Source organism: Scardinius erythrophthalmus (assembly GCF_964197995.2).
Source record: "Scardinius erythrophthalmus genome assembly, chromosome: 9".
NCBI lineage: Eukaryota > Metazoa > Chordata > Actinopteri > Cypriniformes > Leuciscidae > Scardinius > Scardinius erythrophthalmus.
This window is the reverse complement of record NC_138229.1, coordinates 27,343,220-27,370,964: the sequence shown is the minus strand read 5'-3', so window position 1 is coordinate 27,370,964 and position 27,745 is coordinate 27,343,220. Positions and strand designations below refer to the sequence as shown.

Genomic DNA, 27,745 nt, shown 5'->3' with positions numbered 1-27,745 from the left:
CTATCAAGAATAATTACAAACAAGGTTGTCAAGAAATCAAATTTGCATGTAATTACATGATTACAGATTTTATCATCTGGATTTACTGAATATCTGTTCTGCGCAATGTGAAACAGGTCATTTCTTGGACTCTTGCTGTGTGAAACACATCCCTCTCTTGTTTGCAGGTATCTGGCACTGTTACTGGGAGTTCACTGTTCTCAGGAAGACCCCCGGAGCGGACGTCACTATCTCTGACATCGGCTTCCAGACTGACCTCCACGTCTACTTACAACTCAGTCAGACATGGCTAGTCTTCAGTAAGAGATTCGGTCTTCAATAACTGACTGCACTTCGGGGCTTTGAATTTCTGGGTTACTCCTTGTTTCATCCGTTCTTCTGTTCCTCTTAGTGGTGACTCTGGGTTTGACTGAATTCTCCATAGTCTTAATACTCATATTCCTGAGAAAGCGGGTTCGCATTGCTATCGCTCTGCTCAGAGAGGGCAGCAGGTGAGTCTCTGTTTGTATCTCTGTCTGACTTCATGCGTGTGCTGAGAGAATAACAGCTGCTCTGATAATCTGTGTGTGTGTGTGTGTGTCTCTGCAGGGCCATCAGTTACATCATGTCCGCTCTGTTCTACCCCATCATCACCTTTGTGCTTCTGGCCGTCTGTATCGCCTACTGGGCCATGACTGCGCTGTATCCTCTTCATTCACTGCTGCACAACACTCAAAACCTTTTAAGGGACAGTTCATTCAAAATGTACTCACCCTTAAGTTGTTCTAAACCTGTATGAATTATTTTCTTCTGCTTAAAAAAGAAGAAGAATATGGGAAACCAAACAGTTGATGGACCCCATTGACTTCCATAGTATGGAGGAAAAAAAATGCTATGGAAGTTAAAGGAGCTGTATGTAAGAAATCTATTTCAATTAATCATAAAATGGCCCTGATGTGTCACTAGACATTAAGAAATCATGTTCATTTCAAATACTTATATCACTGACAACAGTAGTATGGCTAGGATATTGTCATTTAAAAAGTGGACTTGCAGCCCTCAACTGATGTTGATGTTGTCATTTTGTGTTTTGGCCTGAGCGCCTCCCTCCACCTATCGACCAATCACGAAGTCAGTAGTGTTTCAGGATCCGGGTTGCCAGCTTTGCTCTAACCTAACCTACCCTAACTCTAGTCGGATAAAAATGTCTAACGTTACTAAATCAAAAAGACCTCGTTATAATTCAGAAATTCGTTGTGACAAAGTCCGAAATAAAACCAGAATTTGTATAGGAGATGCTTTTGAAAGATGGAGGCGGCTGAAAACGGAGAAGAATTTGAACACAGACGCCAACGTTGCTAATTTTCTCCTAGACAGGTAAGATTCATCTATGCTTGGCTAACTTGTACTGGATGTCAATGGACATTTCATATATTCATGACAGTCGAACAAAGTTTTGCGTGTTCAAGCAACGTAACGTTAGCTCACATGGACGTATGCATTTGCAATGCATTTCTCTGTCATTATGCTGAGACGCTGATGAAAACATTAGCACGACCATTATGGCAATTTGAAACGTAATTGAGACAAGCCTAACTTTACCTCAGAAAAAATTATTCGTCATTCGTTCTTCACGTATATCGTGGACTAAGTTACACATGCTGCAAGTTGACCTGTATGACCATTGCTAATGTAATTTAGTTACTCTAACAATATTTTCTGATGGGACTGAAAACAACCCTGTGATAGCCATTGGTGATATTGAATTTGTCCCGTGTTATAATTTCTGTGGCAAATGTTTATTCTGTTTTTAGCCTATAATATGACAAAAACTTTAGCACTTGTAAATCAAGGTTTTTTTTTTTTCGTATTGAAAAATAAGGAAGTATTATTTTGTTGTTTAAGTCTATATGTTTTTTTGTTTTCTTTTACTATTATCCTTTTTTTTTTCCTCAGATTTTTTTTGAATTGTAATTGTATTTATATGTTCAAAATAAAGAAATCAAATCAAATTAAATATCAAATCAAAAACGCTTATCTCTTCAGCTATTATGGCCCCAGCACCTCAACAATTAGTACATTTTTTAAATAAGTAATTACTCATCAAAATATCTCTCATAAAGCATAAACACAATTAACAGGAAAAAAACTTACTGTGTACGTCTCGTCATCACTTGCCATTGGAAACTCATTGAAGCAGCCTACGTTTCTGCTGAATCCTGCAGCTTATCTGGCAACCTCGAGTCAGGGGGGAGGGGATACACGGCTCTACAGTATTTTTAAAGTGATTGCAGTACCAGTTTTGGCCGCAATCCTACATACGGTACCTTTAATGGGTTCATCAACTGTTTGGTTACGGACATTCTCCAAAATATCTTCTTTTGTGTTCAACAGAAGAAAGAAATTCATTCCGGTTTGGAACAACTTGAGGGTGATTAAATGACAGAATTTTCATTTTTGGGTGAACTATCCCTTTAAGTCAAGCCGGGTATACATGCAATTATAAATACAAAACGAAAATATTGAATATATTAAATTGAAATGGGTGAGTTGGATGTGATATTGAAGAAAAAGCAGCCAACAAGTGTCCAGCATACATTTTCAACCCCTTCAGTAGTGTTTAAAAAAGCATCCCAGAATGCACCTCATAAAGCTGGGAAATATGGGTGGCAAATCTGAGGAAGCTCAATTATAAGATAGTTCATTTAACATTTTTATGTTAATATTTAATTCCCATACTTCTATTTGTGTTGTTTTAGGGGAATTAAAAGAATGATACACACTGTCTAGCTGCACTTGAATGTTTGTTTTTCCTCCAGTTGGTGGCACTATTATAACAGCTATGTGAACTTCAGCATAAAAAAGTGACCACATTGCAACAGACACATTTTCTTTAGACCTTAATTAAACCTGAAGCTTTCTTGCATCTTCTGGTGATGCTGTTTACAAAGTCACATCCGTCCATCCCAACTGCAAGTATGCCAACCGAACCTGCAATCCTGAGGTGAGATCTGTTCTTCACAGCTTCAACACAGTCACGTACTGATACCGAGAGGATAACAACACTTTTACTTGTAAATATTACACACATTAAAAAGTTGTCATTTATTTATTGTTTCCATAATATAGAAATCTGTTTCTAAAGGTGTTATTTATATGACAAATTATTTAATATTTCAGAGAAAAAGTGGTCCATTTGTAATGGAATAAAAACATAGATATTAATGCATAGATATTAACTTCACATGTACATAAAAAAAACAATCATTTCAGAAAATAGCAAGTATTTAGAATTACTGTATTGCAATGTCAGTATTTGTACATTTAAGGATTGTTATAAAATATTTTCCTCACATCTTTGGTGATGATTTAGCATGGCTATGCTTTTTCATTATCAACAGAGCTTCAACAGGACCAACATCACCAAGCAGTGTCCAGGTGTTCAGTGCCTTTTTGCCTTTTACGGGGGTGAGAGCTTGTACCATCGCTACATCTTCATCCTCCAGCTCTGTAATCTGCTGGTCTTCCTCTGGCTGGTTAATTTCACCATTGCTCTGGGACAGTGCACCATCGCCGGGGCGTTCGCCTCGTATTACTGGGCCCGGAGGAAGCCCGCAGACATCCCTCCCTGCCCAGTGTTCTCCTCTTTTTCCAGGGCCATACGGTACAGTTCCAGTGTTTCCTACTGAAATCAAAGCATTGCTCAAAGCATGACCTGGAAGAAGAAACATCGAGCTGTGCTGTGTTTTGCAGGTATCACACAGGCTCTCTTGCTTTTGGCTCTCTCATCTTAGCAGTGGTTCAACTCATCCGAGTCATTCTGGAGTATCTGGACCACAAACTTAAAGGTTGCTTTATGTCCTTATGCCTTTGTACTTTTTGAAGATAGATAGATACAGTGCTATGCGTAAGTTTAGACACCCATGCTAAAGTTGACTAAAAAGAGGAATAAAAAATCATCTTTTGGAAATTGAACTTAATGCCTTAATTAAAAAAATTAGGAAAAATCCAACCTTTAAGGACACCAATTTTCTTTGTGAATGAATAATGTATCGTAAATAAATAAATGTTCTTCCTTAAAATACAGGGTGCATAAGTTTGGACACCCCTGTGTTAAATTCCCATAGAGCCAGGCAGATTTTTATTTTTAAAGGCCAGTTACTTCATGGATCCAGGATACTATACATCCTGATAAAGTTCCCTTGGCCTTTGGGATTAAAATAGCCCCACATCATCACATAGCCTTCACCATACCTAGAGATTGGCATGGAGTACTTTCCATAAGATCATCTCTCAATGCAAATCAAACTAGCTATTAGGCTAACTGAAATAAAACCATGCCAATCTCTAGGTATGGTGAAGGGTGTGTGATGATGTGGGGCTATTTTAATTCCAGAGGCCAAGGGAACTTTATCAGGATGCATAGTATCCTGGATCCATGAAGTAACTGGCCTTTAAAAATAAAAATCTGCCTGCCTCTATGGGAATTTAACATAGGGGTGTCCAAACTTATGCACCCTGTATTTTAAGGAAGAACATTTATTTATTTACGATACATTATTCATTCACAAAGAAAATTGGTGTCCTTAAAGGTTGGATTTTTCCTAATTTTTTTAATTAAGGCATTAAGTTCAATTTCCAAAAGATGATTTTTTATTCCTCTTTTTAGTCAACTTTAGTATGGGTGTCTAAACGTATGCATAGCACTGTAGATAGATAGATAGACAGATAGACAGATGATAGAGAGACAGACAGAGAGAGAGATAAGTAAAGAGACAGACAGACAGACACACACACACACACACACAGACACACGGGAACAGATAAGCCGCTTTCCGACCGGAGGAACCTTTTCACAGTTCCTAGAACTATTGGCTATAGTACCCGGATGTCGGCGTGTTCGCACCGCAGGAACTAGGAACGATTTTAGTTCTAGGAACTCCTTTTGGAGGAACTAATTTGGTAACACTTTAGAATACTGTATCTTACTTACTGCATAACTAATAAGTAATTATTGAAGAACTAATAGGTAATTATTCATTAACTACTTCTTCACTTCTGTTAACTACTAAGGAAGATGTGTTAACTAATCAGTATGTAATATATGTTTTATGATTGTGTTAAGTAACAGTTAGTTAATCAATAAATAATGAATTCTGTCATAACTCTTGAAGAACTACTACTAATTATCTACTAATTAAGGTTCAAGAAAAATAACTAAGAAGTAACTACTAATGAACAGTCATACAAAACTAACCTCAGATTAGTTTTTATATTTTATATACAGGACTGTGTGTGTCTGTTTTCCTCAGCATAGAATGCCATTGAGTAAATTCATGTTTGAGGCAATGACTGAGGGAAACTGAAAATATAGGGCACTTATTTGTAATTCATAAATAATTATCAAATAATTCTGCAGGAATTACTTAGAACCTGGAACAGTATTCTAAAGTGAGAATATAGGGAACTCATTAGTAATTAATAAATAATTATCAAATAATTATCCAGGAATTAGGCTACTTATAACCTGAAACAGTATTCTAAAGTGAACATATAAGGAAATGAATTGGTAATTAACAAATAATTATTAGATAATTCTTCAGGAATTACTTGGAACCTGGAACAGTATTCTAAAGTGAGAATATAGGGAACTCATTAGTAATTAATAAATAATTATCAAATAATTATCCAGGAATTAGGCTACTTATAACCTGAAACAGTATTCTAAAGTGAACATATAAGGAAATGAATTGGTAATTAACAAATAATTATTAGATAATTCTTCAGGAATTACTTGGAACCTGGAACAGTATTCTAAAGTGAGAATATAGGGAACTCATTAGTAATTAATAAATAATTATCAAATAATTATCCAGGAATTAGGCTACTTATAACCTGAAACAGTATTCTAAAGTGAACATATAAGGAAATGAATTGGTAATTAACAAATAATTATTAGATAATTCTTCAGGAATTACTTGGAACTTGGAACAGTATTCTAAAGTGAGAATATAGGGAACTCATTAGTAATTAATACAGAATTACCACATACTTCTGACTCAAATCAAACTTACTGTAAAAAACACATTATTAACGGTATTATCTAAACCTTTGTAAAATAGATAAGTTATCATACATTATGATACATTTTGCTAATTAAATAAAAAGTTTGCTTATTTGCAGATCAATATATAGCCTAGTAAATGTCTGCACTTATCTTTCTTATTAGTGCTGAAGAATGACTAAAACTGGCTAGAAAATAAAATAAAAAAACATTGATCAGTGCTTTTTACTTTTCAAATAATTACCTTTGTACTTTTACTAAGGTAATTTTGAAAATGAATAGGCCAATAGTTTATCATTTTACTGGAGTAATATTTTATTGGGTTATCTGTACTTTTACTCAAGTACTTGATTTGTGTACTTCATCCACCACTCCACTGCTAAAATAAAACGGTTTATTGTAGTAACCACTGTGTATGACTGTTCATTAGTAGTTACTTCTTAGTTATTTTTCTTGCACATTAATTAATAGATAATTAATAATAGTTCTTCAAGAGTTATGACATAATTCATTAGTTATTGATTAACTAACTGAAACTTAACACAATCATACAATTCTATTACATACTAATTAGTTAACACATCTTCCTTAGTAGTTAACAGTAGTGACTTAAGTGTTAATAAATAATTGTCTATTAGTTCCTCAATAATTCCTTATTAGTTATGCAGTAAGTAAGATACAGTATTCTAAAGTGTTACCACTAATTTAGGTCCTACTTCGGAGTAGGGTATAAACCAGCACTATAGGAACTACCCGTGACGTTAGTGTACGCTGATTGGCCGAACGCACACGGAACACCAGCACCCGACATTTTTAAAACAGCTATAATGTAAACACACAGATTATAGCCTATATATTTACTCCAGAAACTAACTATACAAACATGGAAAACAGTGATAGATGGGTCTCTAAACCTTAAATGCTGAAGAGAAAATCCAACGCAACTTTGAGGGGACCAAGCCAACCTTGATTATGTTTATCTACCCAGCTAGCAACACTGGACATCAACCACACGGCGTAGGCTAATAACCTTTTTTTCATATACTGTCTACTTTCTATAACAGTTCTATCTAATAAGATATTAAACAGTACTGTTAGACAGATCACTAACTAATAAACACAGAGAATGTGAGCATAGCACCGTGCTAGCGTCACTCCCTTACCCCTCCTACCAGTTCCTATGGCCACTTGGCCAGTGCGAACGCAAACAGCAAAACCAAGTTTGGGGGAGAGTAGTTCTCAGAACTGTTTAGAAGTGGACAGTTCCTAGAACTAAGTTCCTGTAACTACTTGGTCGGAAAGTGGCTATAGACAGACAGAGAGAGAGAGAGATAAGTAAACAGACAGACAGACAGACAGACAGACAGACAGACAGACAGACAGATAGATAGATAGATAGATAGATAGATAGATAGATAGATAGATAGATAGATAGATAGATAGATAGATAGATAGATAGATAGATAGATAGATAGATAGATAGACAGACAGAATGGTATAGATAGATAGATAGATAGATAGATAGATAGATAGATAGATAGATAGATAGATAGATAGATAGATAGATAGATAGATAGATAGATAGATAGATAGATAGATAGATAGATAGATAGATAGATAGATAGATAGATAGATAGATAGATAGATAGAATGGTATAGATAGATAGATAGATAGATAGATAGATAGATAGATAGATAGATAGATAGATAGATAGATAGATAGATAGATAGATAGATAGATAGATAGATAGATAGATAGATAGATAGATAGATAGATAGATAGATAGATAGATACGGGAACAGATAGACAGATGATAGATAGACACAGAGAGAGAGAGATACAGTAAGTAAAGAGACGGACAGACAGACAGACAGACAGACAGACAGACAGACAGACAGACAGACAGATAGATAGATAGATAGATAGATAGATAGATAGATAGATAGATAGATAGATAGATAGATAGATAGATTGATAGATAGATAGATAGATAGATAGATAGATAGATAGATAGATAGGCAGTTTGTACACTATAAAATAATTGTGTCCATGGAAAGTCCTCATAAAACATGGAAACCAACTGTGTGTGTGTGTGTGTGTGTGTGTGTGTGTGTGTGTGTGTGTGTGTGTGTGTGTGTGTGTGTGTGTGTGTGTGTGTGTGTGTGTGTGTGTAGGAGCTCACAATGTGTTTGCACGGTTCCTGCTCTGCTGTCTGAAGTGCTGCTTCTGGTGTCTGGAGCGATTTATACGCTTTATGAACAGGAATGCTTACATAATGGTAAGAGTCAGCCATACTGCCCAATCACATGCACAATAAACAAACTATATAAAAGTTTTATATGCAAGGATGTAATGTATACGTATGTTTCACACTAGATTGCTATTTATGGAAAGAACTTCTGCACATCAGCGCGAGAGGCGTTCTATTTACTGATGAGGAATGTAGTGAGGTGAGAATATCCTGGTTCTCTATCAGTTAGATCAGAACTGACCGTCCTCTTACTGCAGTTCCTCTTGTCTGCCGCAGGGTGGCAGTGTTGGACAAAGTCACAGACTTCTTGCTCTTCCTGGGGAAACTGTTGATAGCAGGGAGTGTTGGTGAGTGGTTGTAGCTGTCTAATTCATGTAATCAGAACATATTACGCTAAAGTTTTGTGAGGTTTGTTTGTTATATAAGGTTATTTAACATAAGGTTAAAGAGTGAATCAATGTTTACACTTTCTAGGCTACTGCAGTATTTCTTCCATTCCTTTTTTCCATAATTATTAAAAAAATAAAAATGTTCTAAACCATCAGTCAAATGAATTAGCAACACTATTAACTTGGACTTTAAAAAAAAAGTTGATTAAAATCAGAATAAAAGACAAAGATAATCGACTGTGCATCCCATGAAGCATTGCAAATGAGGCCTAATTAAATTATGAACAACAGGACCATGTCAAATTGATTATAAGCATAAAATATTCATATTTTAATTAATATTAAAATATATACAGTACATTAGTCATTGAAAGATCATATGACACTGAAGACTGGAGTAATGATGCTGAAATGATTCAATAAATTACATTTTAAAATATACATTAAGTAGAAAACAGTAATATTTGTTTGAATCATATCACTGTTTATTGTATTTTGGATTAAATAAATGCAGTCTTGGTCAACATAAGAGAACATCTTACTGAACCCAAACTGTAGTTTTCAGTACTGTTTGAGATCAAAGAAATATGTTTTATTTTCATTAGCAATGCTTTATGAAAGTGCTAAGCTTTTATGCTAACATTCCAGTTCCAAGACTACATCTCAACATGTTTAGTGTAATGCTTCACAGGAAAATAAAATCCGGTCTACAGTTACGTAGATTAGAAATGGCTAGGGAATTAATTAGTTGATTTATTTTTGTAGCAAAAACTCATTTAACGTATGCAGGAGTATGCTAGTTAAGCAGCACTGCATGTATGGTCATATTTCCTCTGACCACACGAGGGCGCGAGAGTGTAACAGCGATTGACGGTCCACTGAGGTTTGTGGTTGAGCGCTCCATCAATTATATTATTATATCCTGCAGGTGTTATTGCCTTCCTCCTCTTTACACGCAAGATACCCATCATCCAAGAGGAGGTGCCCGTGTTGAATTACTACTGCGTGCCTCTCTTGGTGAGAACTTCTCTTTGGTATTATTTATTATTTCAAACTGGAACTAGTTTCTGGTTGAGATAGTGTTTTGACTGGCAGCTCTCTCTTTCTTTGACAGACAGTAATACTGGGTTCATACTTAATTGCGCACAGCTTCTTCAGCGTCTATGCAATGTGTGTGGACACTTTGTTCCTTTGTTTCTGTGAGTATTGCTAGCATTATTATATTTTAAATAATAGTCTGTTTTATTTTGAAAAATAAGTAAATACATTGAGTGTCGGCATGGAATAATAGATACTAGCATCTAGCTTGAAATTAATATTTTCCTGTATGTCCCTCTAAAACCTTCTCCCAGCTTGAAACCACTGGCTTTAGACTTTTTCTAAACTGCAGATTTTGACACATTTGACTTCCTGAGGCACTACAACCTCTTTTTCTCTCCGTTTCCTGTGTTATCATACATCACTGCGCGGCGTTCACAGGTGAAGACTTGGAGAGAAATGACGGGACAACGGCCAAGCCTTTCCTCATGTCTCCCGGCCTGAAAAGAATTCTGGGAAGAGCCGAGCTGAGCCCCAAGAAGTCGCGCGGATAAAACCCTCCGAATCTATGAGAATAACTTACATACTTAGCATGCATTAACTTACAGTATAATATAGCTAAAGTGGACTGCGTTTTGTAATGGGAGCTGAGGATTATGGGAAGTGTTGACGTGACCATCCACCTCAAGAAAAGACCAAAGACTCTCTCTGCACTGTAACAGCACCGAACCCAGGACACGGAGCTTTGGCCTTTCCGACACAGACCCTACACTGCATACTAACATGTTTGCCTCTTACTGCTGCCTTATTCTGGGAAAATGATTACTGACATTTAAAAGCTGCCTGAGATTGGACACCTTGAGAAAAGAAGCCCAACTTGAGAGTCGATGTGATTCTTCGAATACAGTTTTCTTCTCTCACGTACGATTAGAGCTGGTTTTACAGCTAAAACGACATTAAAATGGTTTTCACACAATCCCTGCAGGACTTCCCCTTTTAAAAAACAATACACACATTGGTAAACAGCATCCCATTTGACATTTAATCATCCAAATATTTTGTAAATGTACATTTTTTCAGGCTTAATTTAATACAATTTAAACTCAATCCATCGCATTTGTGACATTGTTGATTACAACAAAAAGGATTTCAATTTGTCCCTCGTTTTCTTTTGGAAAAAAAGGCAAAAATCAAAGTAACTGCAATGAAAGTGAATAGGCCCATATTTGTTTTATGTTTTATACAAGCACTTACATTAATTCTTCTGTTGTAACAATTTTTTGTCATTTAAGGGTTTATGGCATTGTATAATTGTATATACACACATTCTGGTATCATGTTAACACACGTCTTGTGGATATCCTATTGAAACGGCAAGTGTTTTAATGTTTGCACACTGTAACCCAGATTTTGGTTTATTTAAAGAAGAGAAGGGACAGGTAGACATTCATTTTTGTTATTATATCAACACTGTCACAAACGCTGTCGATTAACTGAACCTTCAGCATTGCGGTTGTAATGGAGGGCAAAGAGATTTCCTGTATCACAGTCGCTCAACTGCAGATCAGATGGACAAAACACTCGCGTATAAAAACTAGGCCTGCATCTGAAATCGCATACTTCACTACAATATATTAAGCGAAAACAGTTTGTGTTAAAAAAGAAATATGTCCAACTTCACAGTACTCATAAAAGAGTAGCTTCTTCCGGTGAGATTCTGAAGTGTGCATGCGATGGACACTTTACTATCCCATGAATGGCAGTGAAGCGACGCAACTGACGCTGGTTGGTCACATGATAATGACAGCATGGCGAATGTAGTATGTCCTGATTACAGTCATACTATATAGAACATACTTTTTTTAAAATAACTTACAAAACAAGTACGTACTCAAGAGAGTATGCGATTTCGGATGCAGAATCTCTTATGCTGGTTCAGATTACACGATTTTAGCCCGATTTTGGCACGATCCGTTTGACGTACGGGTGTCGTGGGGATTCGCAAACGACAATGGGCGTCGGGAGGCAAGATTCGATCGTTTCATCTCGTATAGTGTGTCAAAGTGGGCGACAACCTACGTCGCGTCTGCGATGCTTCACGACATCACGACAAAAAGACTACTAGCATGTTTAATTTTTTAACGGTCCTCCACGACGACGGCGCGCGAGTGAGTGAGTGAGAGTGTGTGTTCACGAGTGAGTGAGCTAGTGAGTGTGTGTGCGCGAGAGTGAGTGTGTGTGTGTGTGTGTGTGTGTGTGAGTGAGTGCGTGTAGGCTATGAGAGCGTGTGTATGTGCGAGTGAATGAGTGTGTGAGACGGCTCGCGATGACTGGTCGGAAAACAACGTGTAGTCTGACATGTTTCTTGTCCACGACATGACAAGATTTTTAGGAGTCAAAATCGTGTAATCTGACACAGTGACTATCGTAACAAGACAAAAAAAATCGTGTAATCTGAACCAGGCATTAGTTGCATCCGTTATCTTAATTAAGGCAACATTATTTCTTTGAGCTCTAGGTGTTCAGTCTGGTATTCTTTAAAGCCTCATCACTGAATTTAAAGCAAAATGTACAGTAAATAATGTAACAAGTCTACAGTCTTCCAGATCAATATTTTCGGTTCAATGAAACGCTCTTCTGAATATGACGCACAGGCAGAGGAATTCATTAAAATTTAATGGTGATAATTATTGAATGTCTCTTACATTGTCACGTCGAAATGCAAACCGTGGTTTATTTCCGTGTAAATAATGAACACGTCACTACTCGTGTGTGTGCCGTGCCACTGTATTTGGGACTCATGAATGCATGTCAGTTTTCCCCGCTCAAAATACTTCAACAGATGGTTAACGTGAGGTTTGGAAGACTTTAAAAAGCACTCTATATCTGAAATCAGCAAAGGGCTTTCATAGCATTTTCTTTTCTGCGTAGTTGAAGTGATTGGGAGTCATCTGGCTTGCAGAAGGACAGTAGACAAAAGTGCGTTTCTAAATGCTTCCTTCAGGACCGGCGAGTGAGATTGAGAGCAGAATAAGCACTTCTACTCCTGGAACAATTTATTTCCTGAAGAAGATAAAAGAACCAAACCATTGTTGTGTTTTGTTGGTCCCCTTTTAAGGATCTTTTTGAGAATAATTGGAAATATAAAAGAACTGTCCTTCTCAAAGAAGTCATTTAGGTTTATTTGTACTGTGAGATACAAGATTAAAGTGCTATGGTTTTATAATCCTAGATTAAAACACTTTTGTAATGTTGTAGGAGTGGGTATTGTATTTGTACTTTTGTACCACAAAATGGAATTGTGATTTTTTTTTTTTTTATATATACATCTAAATGAATAAAACTATTTAAAGAATACCTTCCCTGAATGACTTCCCTCAGGTCCATTTTGCACATTACAAATATCTCAAAGGCATTTTCTTTCTTTATCCCAAGTTGTCAAACAATACGGCACAGCTGTGATGAATCTCTCACTAATAAACATTATTTCTCAGGATTTAATTCCCTTTATTAAACTGCCATTGAAATGCATTAAAACTTCAACACCGCCAATTTTTCAAAAATGTGTTTTGTGGATCTCTCATCAAAAACCATTAGCAGACTATACGCTTAACCCTAGAGTGATATTTTAACAGTAACATAACACCAGAGTAAACGGAAATCGCTCTGTTTGGGATAAGTTAAACACAAAGACATGCACGGATAAGCATCCTTGTGTCTACTTCCAGCTCTAAGATGACGGATCAGCTGCTCGACCCTTTTACACGACCAGCTCGCTGAGAAAAATCCTCAGAAAACTCGAGGAAGACGGCTAACGGGAAATAAACAGCCGTCGTCCCGCTGCATACGATCATAGCAGTAGCAGCAACAAATTATTCACCGATTTCTTATGTTTAATACGAGGATTGATGGCTTTGCAAACTGCATCTTTAGATCTATACCAAAATTGGTCAATTTTCCAGTGAGCATTAAAGATAGCAGACTAAAATATAAAAATGATTGACATGTGATTGACATGTAAAAGTGCAAGAAAACACTTTGTCAGTCACAAAGAAACCAAAGTTGTAGAGCATTATACGGACCAAGATGTAAAGTAACATTTGTTTGCATTTAATAAGATAAGCCTATATTTAAATGTTTCCTCCCTTCAGTTCATAAGTATCGGTTTAATTCAAGCATTTAATGACTAGTCTACATTGTTGCCCAAGAACAAATGTGAGAAAAGGCAGCATAGAAAGCTTTCTAGCCATACATAATCCCAAAGAAACATCTGATTCAACTCAAAGTTCTTAAGCAGAGACACTAAACAAATAATAATTACACCAACCGCTTGAATTTGATCAATGCTAGAGGCAAATCAGATTTTATTGGCTTTTCTTCACCTTCCCATTTTCTTTAGAACCATCAAACAAAACAACGTGCGTCGACTAAACCAGAAACTAAGAATTCCATGGTAGATTTATTTTAAAACAAAGTGCTCAGTCACATACAAGAAATAAATTAAATGCCATTTATTCCATCACTATATAGATATATTTATATAGAATATATTAAACAAAAACTTCAGGCTCTTTTCACAATTAGAGAGACTTTTCTTTTCGATCATTGCAAGACAGATATCCTTCAGTAAGTGCCCATGAAAGATAAAGTAGCATGGGTCTTGTTCAAGACTCAGTCAATAGAAGAATCGGTATTTCCTCGTGCGGTCTGACCTGACCGTGTGGCGGTGGGGCGTCTCAGGCGTGGCTGATGGGCAGCTGTGTCATCGAGTGGGGCAAGAGAGGCTGCAGCACCAGTGAAGTAGGAGAGTGGACTACAAGGACGGAAAAATTCAATGTTCAGTCTCAAAACCTCAATGAAGAGCTGGTCAGCATATGCACAAAATTAAATCAAGCTAGTTGAGTCAAGATGAACACAGTTAATATTCCACGAGAGGAATGTACCATCCATATAGGAGTGTAGGGCTGTCAGCATAGGGTTGTCCACGGGGGCAAAAGCGGTGTACTGAAGTTCATCTATTAGAGGAGGAGAGAGCTGAGCAGACTGCAGAGATGACACTGGTGCGGCTGAAGAGTGATTCGGGCTGACGTGCTTCTTATGACGAGCTCGACAGTTCTGGAACCAAACCTGAGCGGAAGGCAGAGGAAGCGAAACATGTTTATCGACAGTACAGTGAAAATTCACTGAAGCACACAGAATTACAGCAAACAAAAATAAGCCACTTGCAAATCAAATTAATACTTAACATGCTAAAAGACTGGCACAAAATAAGAAATCAACTTAGTCAACTTGAATCATCATTTTTTTACAGTTTATGACAACATTTGTTTTTACATTGCTTCAACTCAATTTTTATAAGTTGTCCAAGATTCATCCAAGTCAGTTTAATGTAATTTAAGTTGAAATGACTTAAACATCCAAGTTGATTCTATTTTTTTTGCACAAAAAAAAAAAAAAAAAAAAAAAAAAAAAAAAAAGCATTATACCTGAATAACCCTCCGGCTTAGACCAGTCCTTTCTGCCAACTTTTGTAAAGTCTGGGCATCTGGATTGTTGTCCTGAGCAAATTGAGTTTGCATTACCTTGAATAAATAAAACAGATTATTAAAAAAAAAAAGTGCAAAACAGACTAATGTCAAGCAGCCAATTACAAGAACAATAAACCACTCATATATATATATACACACACACGTATATATTTTGGATGTGATTAATCACACACATTATATCATATATCTATATATCTATATCTATATCCCTATATATATATATATATATATATATATATATATATATATATATATATATATATAAAAAATACAGTACACATGTATGCAAACTTTTATTTTGGATGAGATTAATCATTTCACAGCCCCATATTTTATATATATATATATATATATATATAAAAATAAATTTCAGAGAATTGGGAGTATTAACCTGTAGCTGGTCAGCTGTGAAACTTGTGCGTGCCCTCTTGGCTGGTTTAGGCTGATTTACTTCCTGCTCTGAGGGAACAGCTCCCTCCACATTCACTCCTTTTCCTACAGCAAACCACATAAGAAAGAGCGGAAGTAAACTTAAGCTGTGGTTCCATAAGAGCTAAATGAATGGAGATGGAATAAACAGTTTGTTTATTCTGAAAGCTTGAAAATGTCCATTTAGGCTATATAATGTCAAGCGTCTAACCATTCTCCATGGCGCGTTTGAGGTTGTCCAACATGCAGTCGTAGTGCACACGACACAGAACCCGCTCATCCACCAAGGCGAACTCTTCTCCTGTGGACAGCTGTCTTTTGCAAGAGAAGCAAGCAAAACAAGCCAGGTGGTAGGTGTTCCCTTTTGCTCTGCGGACCCAGTCGTTTGAATGGATGTTCCTGCCACAGTGAGCGCAACGGGTTCCATATTTCCTGCCAGAACAAAAAAAAAAAAAAAAAAAAATGTATAAGAACTTCCATTTTTAAAAGGTAAACAAGCTTTTGTGGCACTTCTTTTAGTGAGGCTAACAGCGGTTGTTTGGTGGAGATACGGCACTCCAGGAAAAAACACAGGGATAGAATGAAAACATTGGTTGACTATAGTCCATGTAGATTATAGAATTTATGGAGGGAAACAGTAAGGAAAGCATGCAAGGTTTAGGTACACAAATATAAAGGCCCCAATGTTTTTTTTCCCCGCAATAATGCCATAGAAGAACCTTTTTTTTTTTGTTGTTGTTGTTGTTGTTGTTGTTGTTGTTAGTGTGAAGAATTTTAATATTCCAAAGAACATTTTTTCACAATGAAGAACCTTTGGTGCAGTGGAAGTGTTCTATGAATTTTAAAGGTTCTTCATTGAACCATAGATGCAAATAAAGATTTTTTTAAAGTGCAGAAAACTACAAAATGTTCAGTCACAAAATAAGAATTATGCAAAAGCTTCACCAGTTTGGAAATGCTGGAAACAATTATTTATCTTGTAACTTCAAAACAAAAACGCACACACAGTGCACTGAACAGAAAATATTGTTGGTCGTCCAACGGCCGCCTGACAGCACTTTAAACAATATTTTAAGTAGCCTATTTATTTGTCAAATTAGTAAAACATTTTATTTTTTATTTTATTTTTTACCTGAAGTAGTCCAATTTACAGAATATCTCCTTTTCTTTTATATAGCAGCTAATGTGTCTGCCCAGAGATGTTTGGCACACGCTGCACGACAGGCATCTCACGTGCCAGCACATGTCGTTCACCTGAGGAGGAAAAGCAACAGTTTTCAATTACGCGTCTAATATTTTAGCATGCATGGAGATACGGTTTACGGTCTTGAAATGTTAAACTTGTATTTAAATACTGTGCAAACCCCAGCGTCCCAGAGCTGAACTATTTAGTAAGCCTAATATGTCAAACTAAATTTTTAATGCGTACCTTGAGCAGATATTTGTCGACGATCTCAGTTCCACAGCTGGTACAGACGGCTTTCTCTGTCATGGCATGAGGTGAAGAGCTGGGCGACAAAGAAAGCGACGACGAGCACGACACCTCCTCAAACAGCTCCTGGGGTTTATCCTAAAAATCAAACAAAGATTAGCCCACGCGCATTATGTTTCTTATAAATAGGCTAGGCCTACATGAAGAACACAAACAATTATAATTCTAAAAAGTTGTTTAGGAATGAAAGTTCAGCCTTAGGAAACAGCAGGTTAGTGGCGTTCCTAAATAATATTCTGAAACCTTTGACTAAAACTTTAAAATATATAACAGTAGGCTATCCCCCATCTCCAGAAATGCGTAAAAAGAGTTATGACTGATAGGCTAAATACCGGCGCGTTTGTCAGCGGTGTGTAGAGGACTGAATCTCCGCAGCGCGCGGGCATGACAAGACGAGAGTAGTTCGGATACACACACTGTATCGCGCGCTCGTCCGCGCTGCCGCCTTTTAACCTCCGCGCCGCGGCCGAGCGACCCATTAACGACCACTCGTTTCACTATGACAACCTTCACACGCGAGCGAGGGGCGATGCAGAAACACGGGCGCTGTTTAACGCAAAGCGTCATCCTCTTCATTTCAAGCACTGAAACTCCACAGGTAAAATGAACGATTTTTCCTGTCGTCTTCTGAATACTTCTGGTGCTGTCCAAACTGACTGTATTTTTTTTTTTTCCTTATTTTTTTTTAAACCTAAACTATTTCCAAACTCTCTTAAAACCCGACTTGTCGCCGTGAAAAAGAAGAAAACAAATCCCAATCAGTTAATTTATATTAATTGCGCGCAGGCGTTGCTTGAGGCACAGCTGAGGATGGTACCGTAATTCAGAAGGCAGTTTCAGCTCGCGCTGACAAACAGAAGAGTAAATAATAGTTTATTGCGTGATGCAAAATGAAACACTCAGTCTGCAGCGTTAGTTTTTGAAGTTTAAAATATCGTGATTATTTTTATTATTGAAAATCTTCCACAATTATGTAGCCTAAATATTAGAGAAGGCCACTTCGCTGTCAGGATTTATTAATAGCTAAAATTATAAAGAAATTAAAGTAGAGACAATACACGAAAAGACATTTGAAAATGTATGCTAATTAATGTGTCACTTACAGTGTTCTTGCGTGGACTTTCTTTCGCAGTGGTTTGTTCATTTTTCCAGTACATTGTATCCAGTAGGCTATGTTGTTATCCACTCTTATATGTCCTGTACAGCGAGCATTAATCCACACACGGCTGCTGCAGCTCAATGCACGCCGTGACCATGTTTTAACTCAAACTTTTGTTTTCTCAGTGAGGGTGGAACTTTTGCTCGTGTTCTCACTCCTCTGGCCGCACCTCCCTGTCACATTTACACACGCCTATTATCAGTTGTGTGAAATAAAAAGATCTGTAAACAAACTGCAGGCAGCATAATATTTTGTTGAATCAAGTTTTGGAAATGAGTTTTAAGGCCATACATGCCTATAGGAAAGAGCATAAATAATACAGCTGGTCTCTTTCATCTTTAGATGCCGCAGCAGCATAAACATCAGAATTATGATTTTGCTTCACAGAATATCACAATATCATTACCCTCAGTGATAGCCAACACTGCATGTCAAATTCACTTCGCGTTATTGCAATTCGGAGGTTTGCTAGTGTTATTGCGCGGGTTTGGCATTTTGCCTTAGCAAATACAGGTTGGGAAATATGCATGGGTAAATTCAGCAATTTATGATGATAAAATGAAACATTTCAAGTTTGTAAAATGTTTCAGCTGAAGGATAGTAATTTTAAACATTTAGCAATAGCTCTGAAATTCATTGTCAATATCAATGTCGTTTGTTTATTAGTTTGCTTTTCAAACAAAACTATTAAATAGTCCTATTATTACGGGCTTATTTTTATTATTATGATATTATTGGTTGAATTAGTTGGTTAAGTTTTTTCCTCATGGTTTAGGCTATTTTGTTTTTTAAAATCTCATGTTCATGATTTTAAATCGCTATTCCAAACAATTCACTGCGCAATGTTGCTTTACGCCTACATGCTGTTTAAAAATAGTTTTTACGTCAGGAGCGTAATTGTGATATTCGGATTGTAAAAAAAAAAAAAAATGGTTAATGAAATATCACCCGAAGTCAAACAGTAGGCTATTTATCCGGGTTCCGCTGAACAGTGTTTAGCATAGGCCTATATCGACATATTTGTTTACATGTTGCCTAAATGTTTGTATGTAGCCTATATTTCATTCTTTATATCAATCATGTTGTCGACAACTGAATTTGAATTATAGGCTATTATTTGCAGTTATATCAATTATCTAGCCATACTTTTGGCTTAATTTCAGTCAGCTCACATATATCCGCATTTGAACGGACACTGACGTCTTAATTACAAGAGCAATAATATCAGTTTCCATTGAGATTATTCTTGGCTCTGTGGATTGGTTTGTTTGGCGTGGAGGATGTGAGGCAGTCTGGGATATGTGAGAGGTGTCAGTCAAGTCAAAGCGCGTGACCTTTTTTCTCTGACTTTCTGTTCAGATTTGTAATATACGTTTCCTCTCCGGGGAGACTTTCTCTTTTTTTTTGTGCGTACACACTGTCAAATGAGCAAGCGTCTTTGTGTGGTTTATTTTTGTCAAAAAAAACAAAACAAAAAAAAAACATAAAAACAACAACAAAAAAAAAAACTTACATGCCAGACACATCATATCTGATATACAATGTCAAAAAAAAAAAAATGTGAACGTGTATTACGTCACCGACTGAAACGGTGTAGTTGTCTTTCATCCTCTTTTCAAATGCTTCAGAGTTCATCTGTTGATTTTTCAAAGATATGTTTTGTTATAATATAAAGAAGAAAATCTTAATTTAGAGTGTTACTGTAGGGTTTTGGAATGCTCATCAAATTATAATTTAAACTCAACTCCTGCGATCTTTGTCTCCCTTCTTCTATCTTCTATTTATCTGTTCATGTTATGCCTTCTCGTGGATTTAAAAAAAAAAATTCTCACACACACACATACACATAGGACACACACGCACATCACTCTTAAAAAATAAAGGTTTCAAAAGGTGGTTGTTGTAAAGATGCCATAGAAGAACCATTTTTGGTTCCCCAAAGAACTGTTCAGTGAGCTGAACGATTTGTTTAATATTGTGTACATCATTTTCTCTAAATCTAAAGACACTTTTTCCACTATAACCTTTTGTGTTATGGAGGTTCTATGTTTATTAACAGTTCTTTATGGAACCAGATGCCAATAAAAATAACAAATACCCCTCCCGTTCAAGCAAAATTGTCTTCATCTGGAGTGTGTTTGTCAGGTTTTCATATGTGATCTCCCTCCCATTACTCTATGACTCTGTCTCTGTGTTAAGATGAGTGGAAAGATTGGCGCGCGTGGTTTTAGCAGTGGCCTGCTAACTAACATTGTTCCTGTACTCTTTCCTCTAGAAATCAGATCCACTGGCCCTTTTGACAAAAAAAATATCTAATATATATATATATATCCCAATATTAAACAGAAATTGACATTTATTTCATTTTATTTATTTTTATTTTGCTGTCATCCTGTCCATGTCCATATTTATTTTCCCTTCATAACAGATCTTTCTTATTATTCTAAATCTTTGAACTTTGAGCAGAAATAACAAACGGGGGAGCCTTGTAATCGCCACTGTAACGCAGAGAAACATTTGTCCTCTAAAAGATGTAGATACCCAAGAGAGAGAAAAGCAGCCAGCATCATTACACAACAAGAGAGGCATTGGTTTATTCATTGACTTTCATCCGCGAGGCTGAGATCTGATGCAGTGTGTGTGCTGTAACCTGACACTGAGGGTCTGGGAGGTGAGGGGTCTCAGAGCTCCTTGACTCTGAGTAAATGAGCTCTGACAGGTTGATCAGGGAGCGCTGTGGTCATGTTTCCTGACCAGTTCTGCTGGCATTAAAGCTGGCCAGCGCAGGAAGAGAAACCCCATTTGGCAGATGTGTGACAGCACAGTGAGTCTCCAGACACTGAGGGGAACACAGTCCTCCGCGGAGGCCTGTGCAGAGAACGTTAGCGATAGGGGAAATGCATTGAAGCAACGGTGCATCATGATTTTAGTGTAGTCCAAAAACATTTCAAGGATCATTCATCATGTTTGCTAATTCCAGAATGCCTGACTTAAACCATTTCCTGCAATATGATTTAAATAATTTCTGCTTGGCCTTTGCCCTTTCTGGAAATCATTGATTATAACCACATTTCATTTGTATATCTGTTCTCTATAATGTTACCCTGCAAATAATACTGATGATAGGTCATAAAACTGCACTTTTTTTTTTATCTTTTGTCTTTTCATTGTACGTTATATTATCAGGGAAACAGTTTTGAGTGAAAGGTTGAAATGAAAAATATATCTTATATTTAATATCTTGTGCTTCAGTGGAAGCAAGAACATCTTACCTCCAGTGCAAGCGAGTTCATATAATCAGTGTTGCAGATTTACTTTGATTAGTGACCTAGAAATAGTGCCAAATCTGAATTATTTCGTATTAATTTAATACATTTCCATAGATAAAAATGATTCAAACTCATAAAACATTGAACTTTTTATGAGTTTTGAGCCATAACCAGCTTGTAGGCTATATCTGCAAATGCAGGCATTAAGATTCAAACCCCCCACCATTGTGTCTGATGTCCCGTTCTAGATAATCTCTGCATTGCAGTGTCCATCTGCATCTTTGTGCCGGTTGTGTGTGGATGGAGCGCAGCTCTCGAAGGAAATGGCGCTGATGACAGTTTCTCATGCTAGGGGGCTCTGAGCTTCTGCTATCATGCAGGCCACAGGAAACAGAGATTACAACATGACCACCACAAGGGAAGTTATACCCAAAACACATACACTTAAGTGTCTGTTCTTCGTGTCTCCACTGCAACTTTCGGCTCCAACCGAAAGCTTTGTTTCGTCGCCACAAAGGAGTGTCCCCACTATCAATGGCTCAGTTCCGATACAGAGTGCTGAATGATTCTGTAAATAACGTTAGGATGTTTTTAAAGTCAACATCTTGGGGTTTGTTGTGCTGACGCCTGTTTATAAAGCCCAGCAGTGTTACTATTTGGAGCCGCCTGCGTGATTAATGCCGTGTTAGTTGTGCGGCTAGCTTTGAAAATGATTTTCCTTGCATGCAAAGCCTATCTAGAGAAATTCAAATGTGCTCAAATCCCAGTGGGTTTTGATAGCCATTCCTTGGCCATGCTCCAATGGGGATATCCTGGCAGGAGGATGCCATCTAGATGTTTTAGAAGTTAAGTCATCCTTACCTGTCCCAGGTGAACTCCAAAACCCAGTGCTTGGACATAGCTGCTGTCTCTTGAGACAACCTGCTAGTGAGAAAGGCATGAATGGATGTCGAGACTTAAGGAACATTGGTTTGAAAAATGAATCCAGTGAAACCCCCTCTGGAGATGCAACACTTCTCGGTTACACCTCTGCTTGATCTTGAATTCATTTGAATTGACACGCATTCCTGTATCATCATCATCATCATTAATAATGTAAAGCCATGAAAGGCTATTCAGCCCTCAAGCGCACATCACCATTGACTTCACAGCGATTCTAGCAACCTCTGACGTCTGGGGTTAATAAGTCCCCCCCCCCCTCCCCCCCAAATTACTCCATTACACACCACTCTCTATATTGTTAGCGTTCTAACAGCGTTTGTCAGTGTCAAAATGAATGAGATGGCCAATCAAATCAAAGAAGGCAGGCTTTAATGTTTACAGAAGACAAGCATGAATTCCAGCACAATGTTTTAGTTTTAAAGGCCCACTGAAGTGCCTTGAAACGCGAAACATTATTCAATGTGTTGACGTAATTTCCACTGAAACAGGAAGACAGGGCAGGACATATTGAATAGCGTTTTGTTGATATCACAGCTCTGCCAGAGCCGTTGAGTTCACTAAAGCAGCAGTTTCCTCCTAATCTCTAACCGTTTCTCCTCCATATCGCTTTAGAATATAGCATTATATTCTGTCATTTTAGCCGCAACTTCAGCATCTATTGATAATGTAGGGGGCGGGATGTTTCAGATTCTAGAGAGCATTTGATTGGTCAGAAAATCTGATGAGAAGATGAAGTGCAGAGTGATGCCATCAAAATGATTGATCCATGTTGAAGAAAGTGAGAGACTACGAGTTTTAAATGCTTACAGTATATCTTCTAAATGTGAATGTTGTCATTGTTTTGGAGCACACTAGCTTATAGATAACAGTAAGACTAACATATTCTTACTAAAAGCCAAAAAACTACTTTGATTTCATGGGGACTTTAAGGATGAAAGAGAAATCAATGGCCAACAGTAATATCCAGTGTAAACTACTCAACTTTTCTCTCAAATTTGCAGATTTTAATTAAAAATATGCTATCGTATATGTGATTATTCATGTATATTACTGAATGTGACTAGACAGGAAACATTTTACATTTTCAAAATATAAGGCATACAAAAGGTTTAAAATATTATTTGCAAATAGTTCAAACTGGTTACTTCACAACTAAAATTAGACCTGGAATTTACTTTACAGTTCTTTTTCTTTATACACTATCTATATCTATCTATAAATTGGTCCCTCCCCCCAATGTTCATGGTAATGGCTGTACAAATCCAAGCAGAAAAATACATGATTCTGAATGGGGTGTCTGATTGAAGTGGATGTTTTTACTCATCATAACCGATCAAGATCTCCCCGTTTGGTTGCATCAGTCTCGGTGATATCGGTCGATACAGTCGGCACGCATCGACATACTTTTACTTCGTTCGGTGGGGTTTTTATGGGCACTTAAATCCTGGCAGGGCACTTAGCCTCCCTCTGAGAGAACGAGAAAGGAACTGCACAGTGTAAATGCTCTCATCTGGTAGTGATTTGTCTTTGCCTATGTACCCTTGGCCCTCATTCAGCATGGCGTCTGCCATAGTCAGAGTCAGGGGAGTGCTCTGGTTACTGCCGTGATGAGTGAGGGAGAGAGCCTGGGTCTGTTGGTGGGCAGCTGACCTCAGACCAGTGCTGGACTAATGTGTGCATGTTAAGGACAAGGGATATGATCATTGTAATAATTGTGAAAGCTTTGATCATCTATTTATATTACACCTGCACTAAGAATGAACTAACAGTTTAATTCAGTGGATACTCTGAAAGAATTCGAATTTATATGAAGCGCTTTTGCCTCTCACAGCATATTTTGTTGGTGTTTTTTGGATGCTTCTTGACTAGCCTCACATTTTATGCATTCGGTTTTTATCCAAAGCAACTTCAAGGTATATGAAGTTCAAAAATGTATTAATATTTTTGAAAGAAGTCTCTTAAGCTCAGCAAAGCTGCATTTAATTGATCAAAAATGCCGTAAAAACAGTAATGTTATGAAATATTATTACAATTTAATAAAAAAATTAATATATTTATTCAAAGCTGAATTTTCAGCATCATTACTCAGTCTTCAGTGTCACATGATCCTTCAGAAATTCCAATATGCTAATTTGATGCTCAAGATACATTTCTTATTATTATCAATGTTGAAAACAGTGCATAATATTTTTAAACCATGATACATTATTTTCCAGGATCATTTGATGAATAGAAAGTTCAAAAGAACATCTTTTGTAATGTTAAAAAATGGTTAAGCTGTGACTTTTGATCAATATAATACATCCTTGCTGAATAAAATTATTACTTTTTAAAAAATATATAGGCCTATATATTACAGTTCCTAATCGTTTAACGATATTGTAAATTTGATCAGCTCATGCAATCAAACCTGTGACCTTGCCATTGCTAGTGCCATGCTCTACTGTGTGAGATACAGGAATGCTTTAAGCAATATACTATCCATGATCAATCCGCATCAACAAAAATGGTGCTGGTGAACAGTGTTCAAGCTAGACCAGCATAAACTGGCTTAAACCCAGATTGGACCATCATGGGAATTTATGTTGGTCTGTGCTGGTCTTTTCAACAGGGAACAAGAGACAAAGCAGAAGGGAACAAGTGTTTTGTTTTGTATTATGAACAACCCTGGAGTATTGTATATATAGACCATAATAATAGTAATAATACAAACAAGAATCCCAAACTTCCTTAAATAAACTTATGAAACAGGGCTTCCCTTCATGGCCTGAAAAATTATTTTCCATATTTATAATAATCTGATTGATAAATTTATAAATAAGTTGTGGTCTTACATTTTGAAGAGATTGTTGATTACATTTCTTTGTACAGCATCAAATAACACTGTCAAATAAATTTATTCAAATTAACTGTGAACTGATAATTGATAAACCAAACATCTGTCAGAGAAATACAAAAAACAACTAAGTAAACTGATTGATTGCTTTTGTAAAGTAAACTTAGCATTATTCCTTTTCAAAGCTTTTAATGATTTTTGACATGTCAGTAATCTTGTGTAGTTTCATGAAATTGAGTAAACCAAATATCGTTATTTAAAGCAAATGGCATTTGCTGAGGTGACTTTTTATATATGGAATACAAAAAAAAACATGTAATTCATTATATGAATTACAAATATGTTGAATAAATATAAACCCACATAGTTTTAAATATCTCTGTGTGTCTGAGACTGTCTTTAATAATCGATATGCAAACTCTTCTCAGATTTGTATGTACTCTTGGAGAGATTATATTCCAAACTTTTTATTTTACATTTCTCTCAACCTTTTCCAGAATAATTGGTTACACTTTACTTGATGGTTGAACTATATATTAAGTAACTTTGCAACTACATGTCAACTTATTATATTAACCCGAACCTAACAGTTTACTAATACTCTAATGAGAGTTAGCTGACATAGTTTACAAGTTAATTATAGTTTAGTATAGTATCAAAATAAAGTGTAATAAATTAATTTAATTTAATCAACTAATGAAAACTGAACAAAATTTTTCCCCATGCTGTCACTTTAATGACAAATGTAAACCTGCATAACTATACAGTGCATAACTGAAAAACACCATGTGTGTCCTTTCTGCTAAAGGAAATCAAAACAAACATATGGAAAGTTAAATAAACACAAAAAGCACTTGTCGTGCTTTGCGTAGTTGTGTACAGTTCTTTTGGATGTTATATTCATAATATTTGCACGTAAGTAAGTGCACCCAGACTTTTTTGCATTTCTTGTTCCTTGACATCCCATTGTAAAGAAGGTGCGAAGAAGAAACAAGCGAGTGTGGATGAAAAGGCAGCTTTTGAGTGTAAGGCAGGCGTGAAGCAGGCGAGGTGACGGTAATCTAGCCAATTATTTCAGCTATGACAACAGAGAGGCAGAGGACTGAAGCCCTGCACCTGTCCCAGCAGCCTCCTCACCTCACTGCAGCTGTATGCACACCAAACGCATGACATAACTTTTCCAAGCAAAAGCCTTTTTTACAGTTGCGCACCCCTCACCGCAAGGTGTTGACGTAGATGTTGAATGTTTTCCCATAGCTCTTCACAATGGTGAATAGTTTTTGAACTGTGTATGGACATTGCGTAATTGTTATGATATCACATAGCATTAATGCAATGATACGGCGGAACACAGTTTTAGTGTTTAACCTGCTGTTTCACTTGTAGAAGGAAGCCAACCCTGAAAGCTTTCAAGCATGCATGCGTTTGCATTGTTTATTTATTCCGATGCATTCAAATACATGCAATGTTTGGAAGACAGAGTTAATAGCGGAAAGATTAACTTAATTAACTTACAAACAGCTGCTGGATGAGTTTACTTTTAATAATTTTGTATTTTGCACTGCAATTTCCAAAAAGTGTACGTTAGGTTGTATCAGAATGATCTGTGCCTTCCTCCGCTTCGCGTCGTAGTCTTCATCATCACCCTGTTGGGGGGTTTATTCTGAGATAACAACCGGCTGGATGTAGCCTACATTATCCCGCTTATGACACGGCTACTTGCCACATAAGTAAATAATTAGACATGAAATATTGATCTGAGTTGAAATATTTGATTAGGTCTTTAAAGGCAAAGCTTCCACGGAGAGAGCAGTTGCAGCGCGGCAAGTTCAAACTAGACGGACATTTAAGAGATACGGTTTACAGTCATACCACTTATTACACAGCATTTCACCACATAAATAATTACGGAGATAAGAGATATTGATTTCAGATTAAACTGTTTCAAAATCTTACCTGTTTGTACAGTGTACAAAACAATAGTCACAAAATGGCAGGAGCTGCGTTTGTGTGAAACCGGAGAGAGCGAGTCCACGACACTGGATTGCATATTAAATACCTGTAGTACACAAAATATTGATTTGACTGAGTTTTAATATTTTATTAGCTCACCAAATGCAAAACTTCCAAGAAGAAAAAACGTTCCTAGCAAGCGTATAGCACTGCTGACTTCAGTAACCCGAATGAGCCTGTGTTATCTGTTTTCATAAGATATCGCTTTGATGGCACGATTGACCAATCAGAATCAAGTATTCCACCGAGCCGTGTAATAATTCTGGATAATTTAATATTAAAAACTGCCAAGAAATTCATCCTCCCTCGGGCTAAGTCATAAAGATCAGTGTCT

The 27,745-nt window shown here is 36.8% G+C and overlaps 2 protein-coding genes across 3 annotated transcripts in view; one reads left to right on the top strand and one right to left on the bottom strand.

Moving 5' to 3' along the window:
• The window catches only part of slc44a5a (solute carrier family 44 member 5a), a gene marked incomplete at its 5' end in the record, with an annotated part of 31,181 nt that extends 20,485 nt beyond the window's left edge, over positions 1–10,696 (top strand). The window contains 12 exons of the mRNA XM_081373796.1: positions 168–299; positions 392–491; positions 589–681; positions 2,896–2,983; positions 3,381–3,643; positions 3,733–3,827; positions 8,219–8,322; positions 8,421–8,494; positions 8,572–8,642; positions 9,613–9,701; positions 9,799–9,883; positions 10,164–10,696. Of these exons, the coding sequence (XP_081229922.1) occupies positions 168–299; positions 392–491; positions 589–681; positions 2,896–2,983; positions 3,381–3,643; positions 3,733–3,827; positions 8,219–8,322; positions 8,421–8,494; positions 8,572–8,642; positions 9,613–9,701; positions 9,799–9,883; positions 10,164–10,276 (1,307 nt within the window). The 3' untranslated portion in view covers positions 10,277–10,696. The remainder of the gene's footprint in view (positions 1–167; positions 300–391; positions 492–588; positions 682–2,895; positions 2,984–3,380; positions 3,644–3,732; positions 3,828–8,218; positions 8,323–8,420; positions 8,495–8,571; positions 8,643–9,612; positions 9,702–9,798; positions 9,884–10,163) is intronic.
• Positions 10,697–14,054: 3,358 nt separating this feature from the next.
• Positions 14,055–18,518, bottom strand: lhx8a (LIM homeobox 8a). Of its 2 annotated transcripts, none has more exons than XM_081373677.1 (8): positions 17,525–17,934; positions 17,130–17,270; positions 16,833–16,954; positions 15,912–16,132; positions 15,663–15,766; positions 15,209–15,304; positions 14,666–14,849; positions 14,055–14,535 (listed from the first exon to the last, which is right to left on the bottom strand). In XM_081373677.1, exons 1-8 carry the CDS (start codon positions 17,669–17,671, stop codon positions 14,459–14,461), a joined length of 1,092 nt encoding a protein of 363 aa, XP_081229803.1. In that variant the 5' UTR covers positions 17,672–17,934; the 3' UTR covers positions 14,055–14,458. The 2 variants fall into 2 exon arrangements, with proteins under 2 accessions (XP_081229803.1, XP_081229804.1); XM_081373678.1 differs by lacking the exon at positions 17,525–17,934 and adding an exon at positions 18,296–18,518 and having other exon boundaries at positions 14,061–14,535.
• Between the last annotated feature and the right edge of the window lie 9,227 nt (positions 18,519–27,745).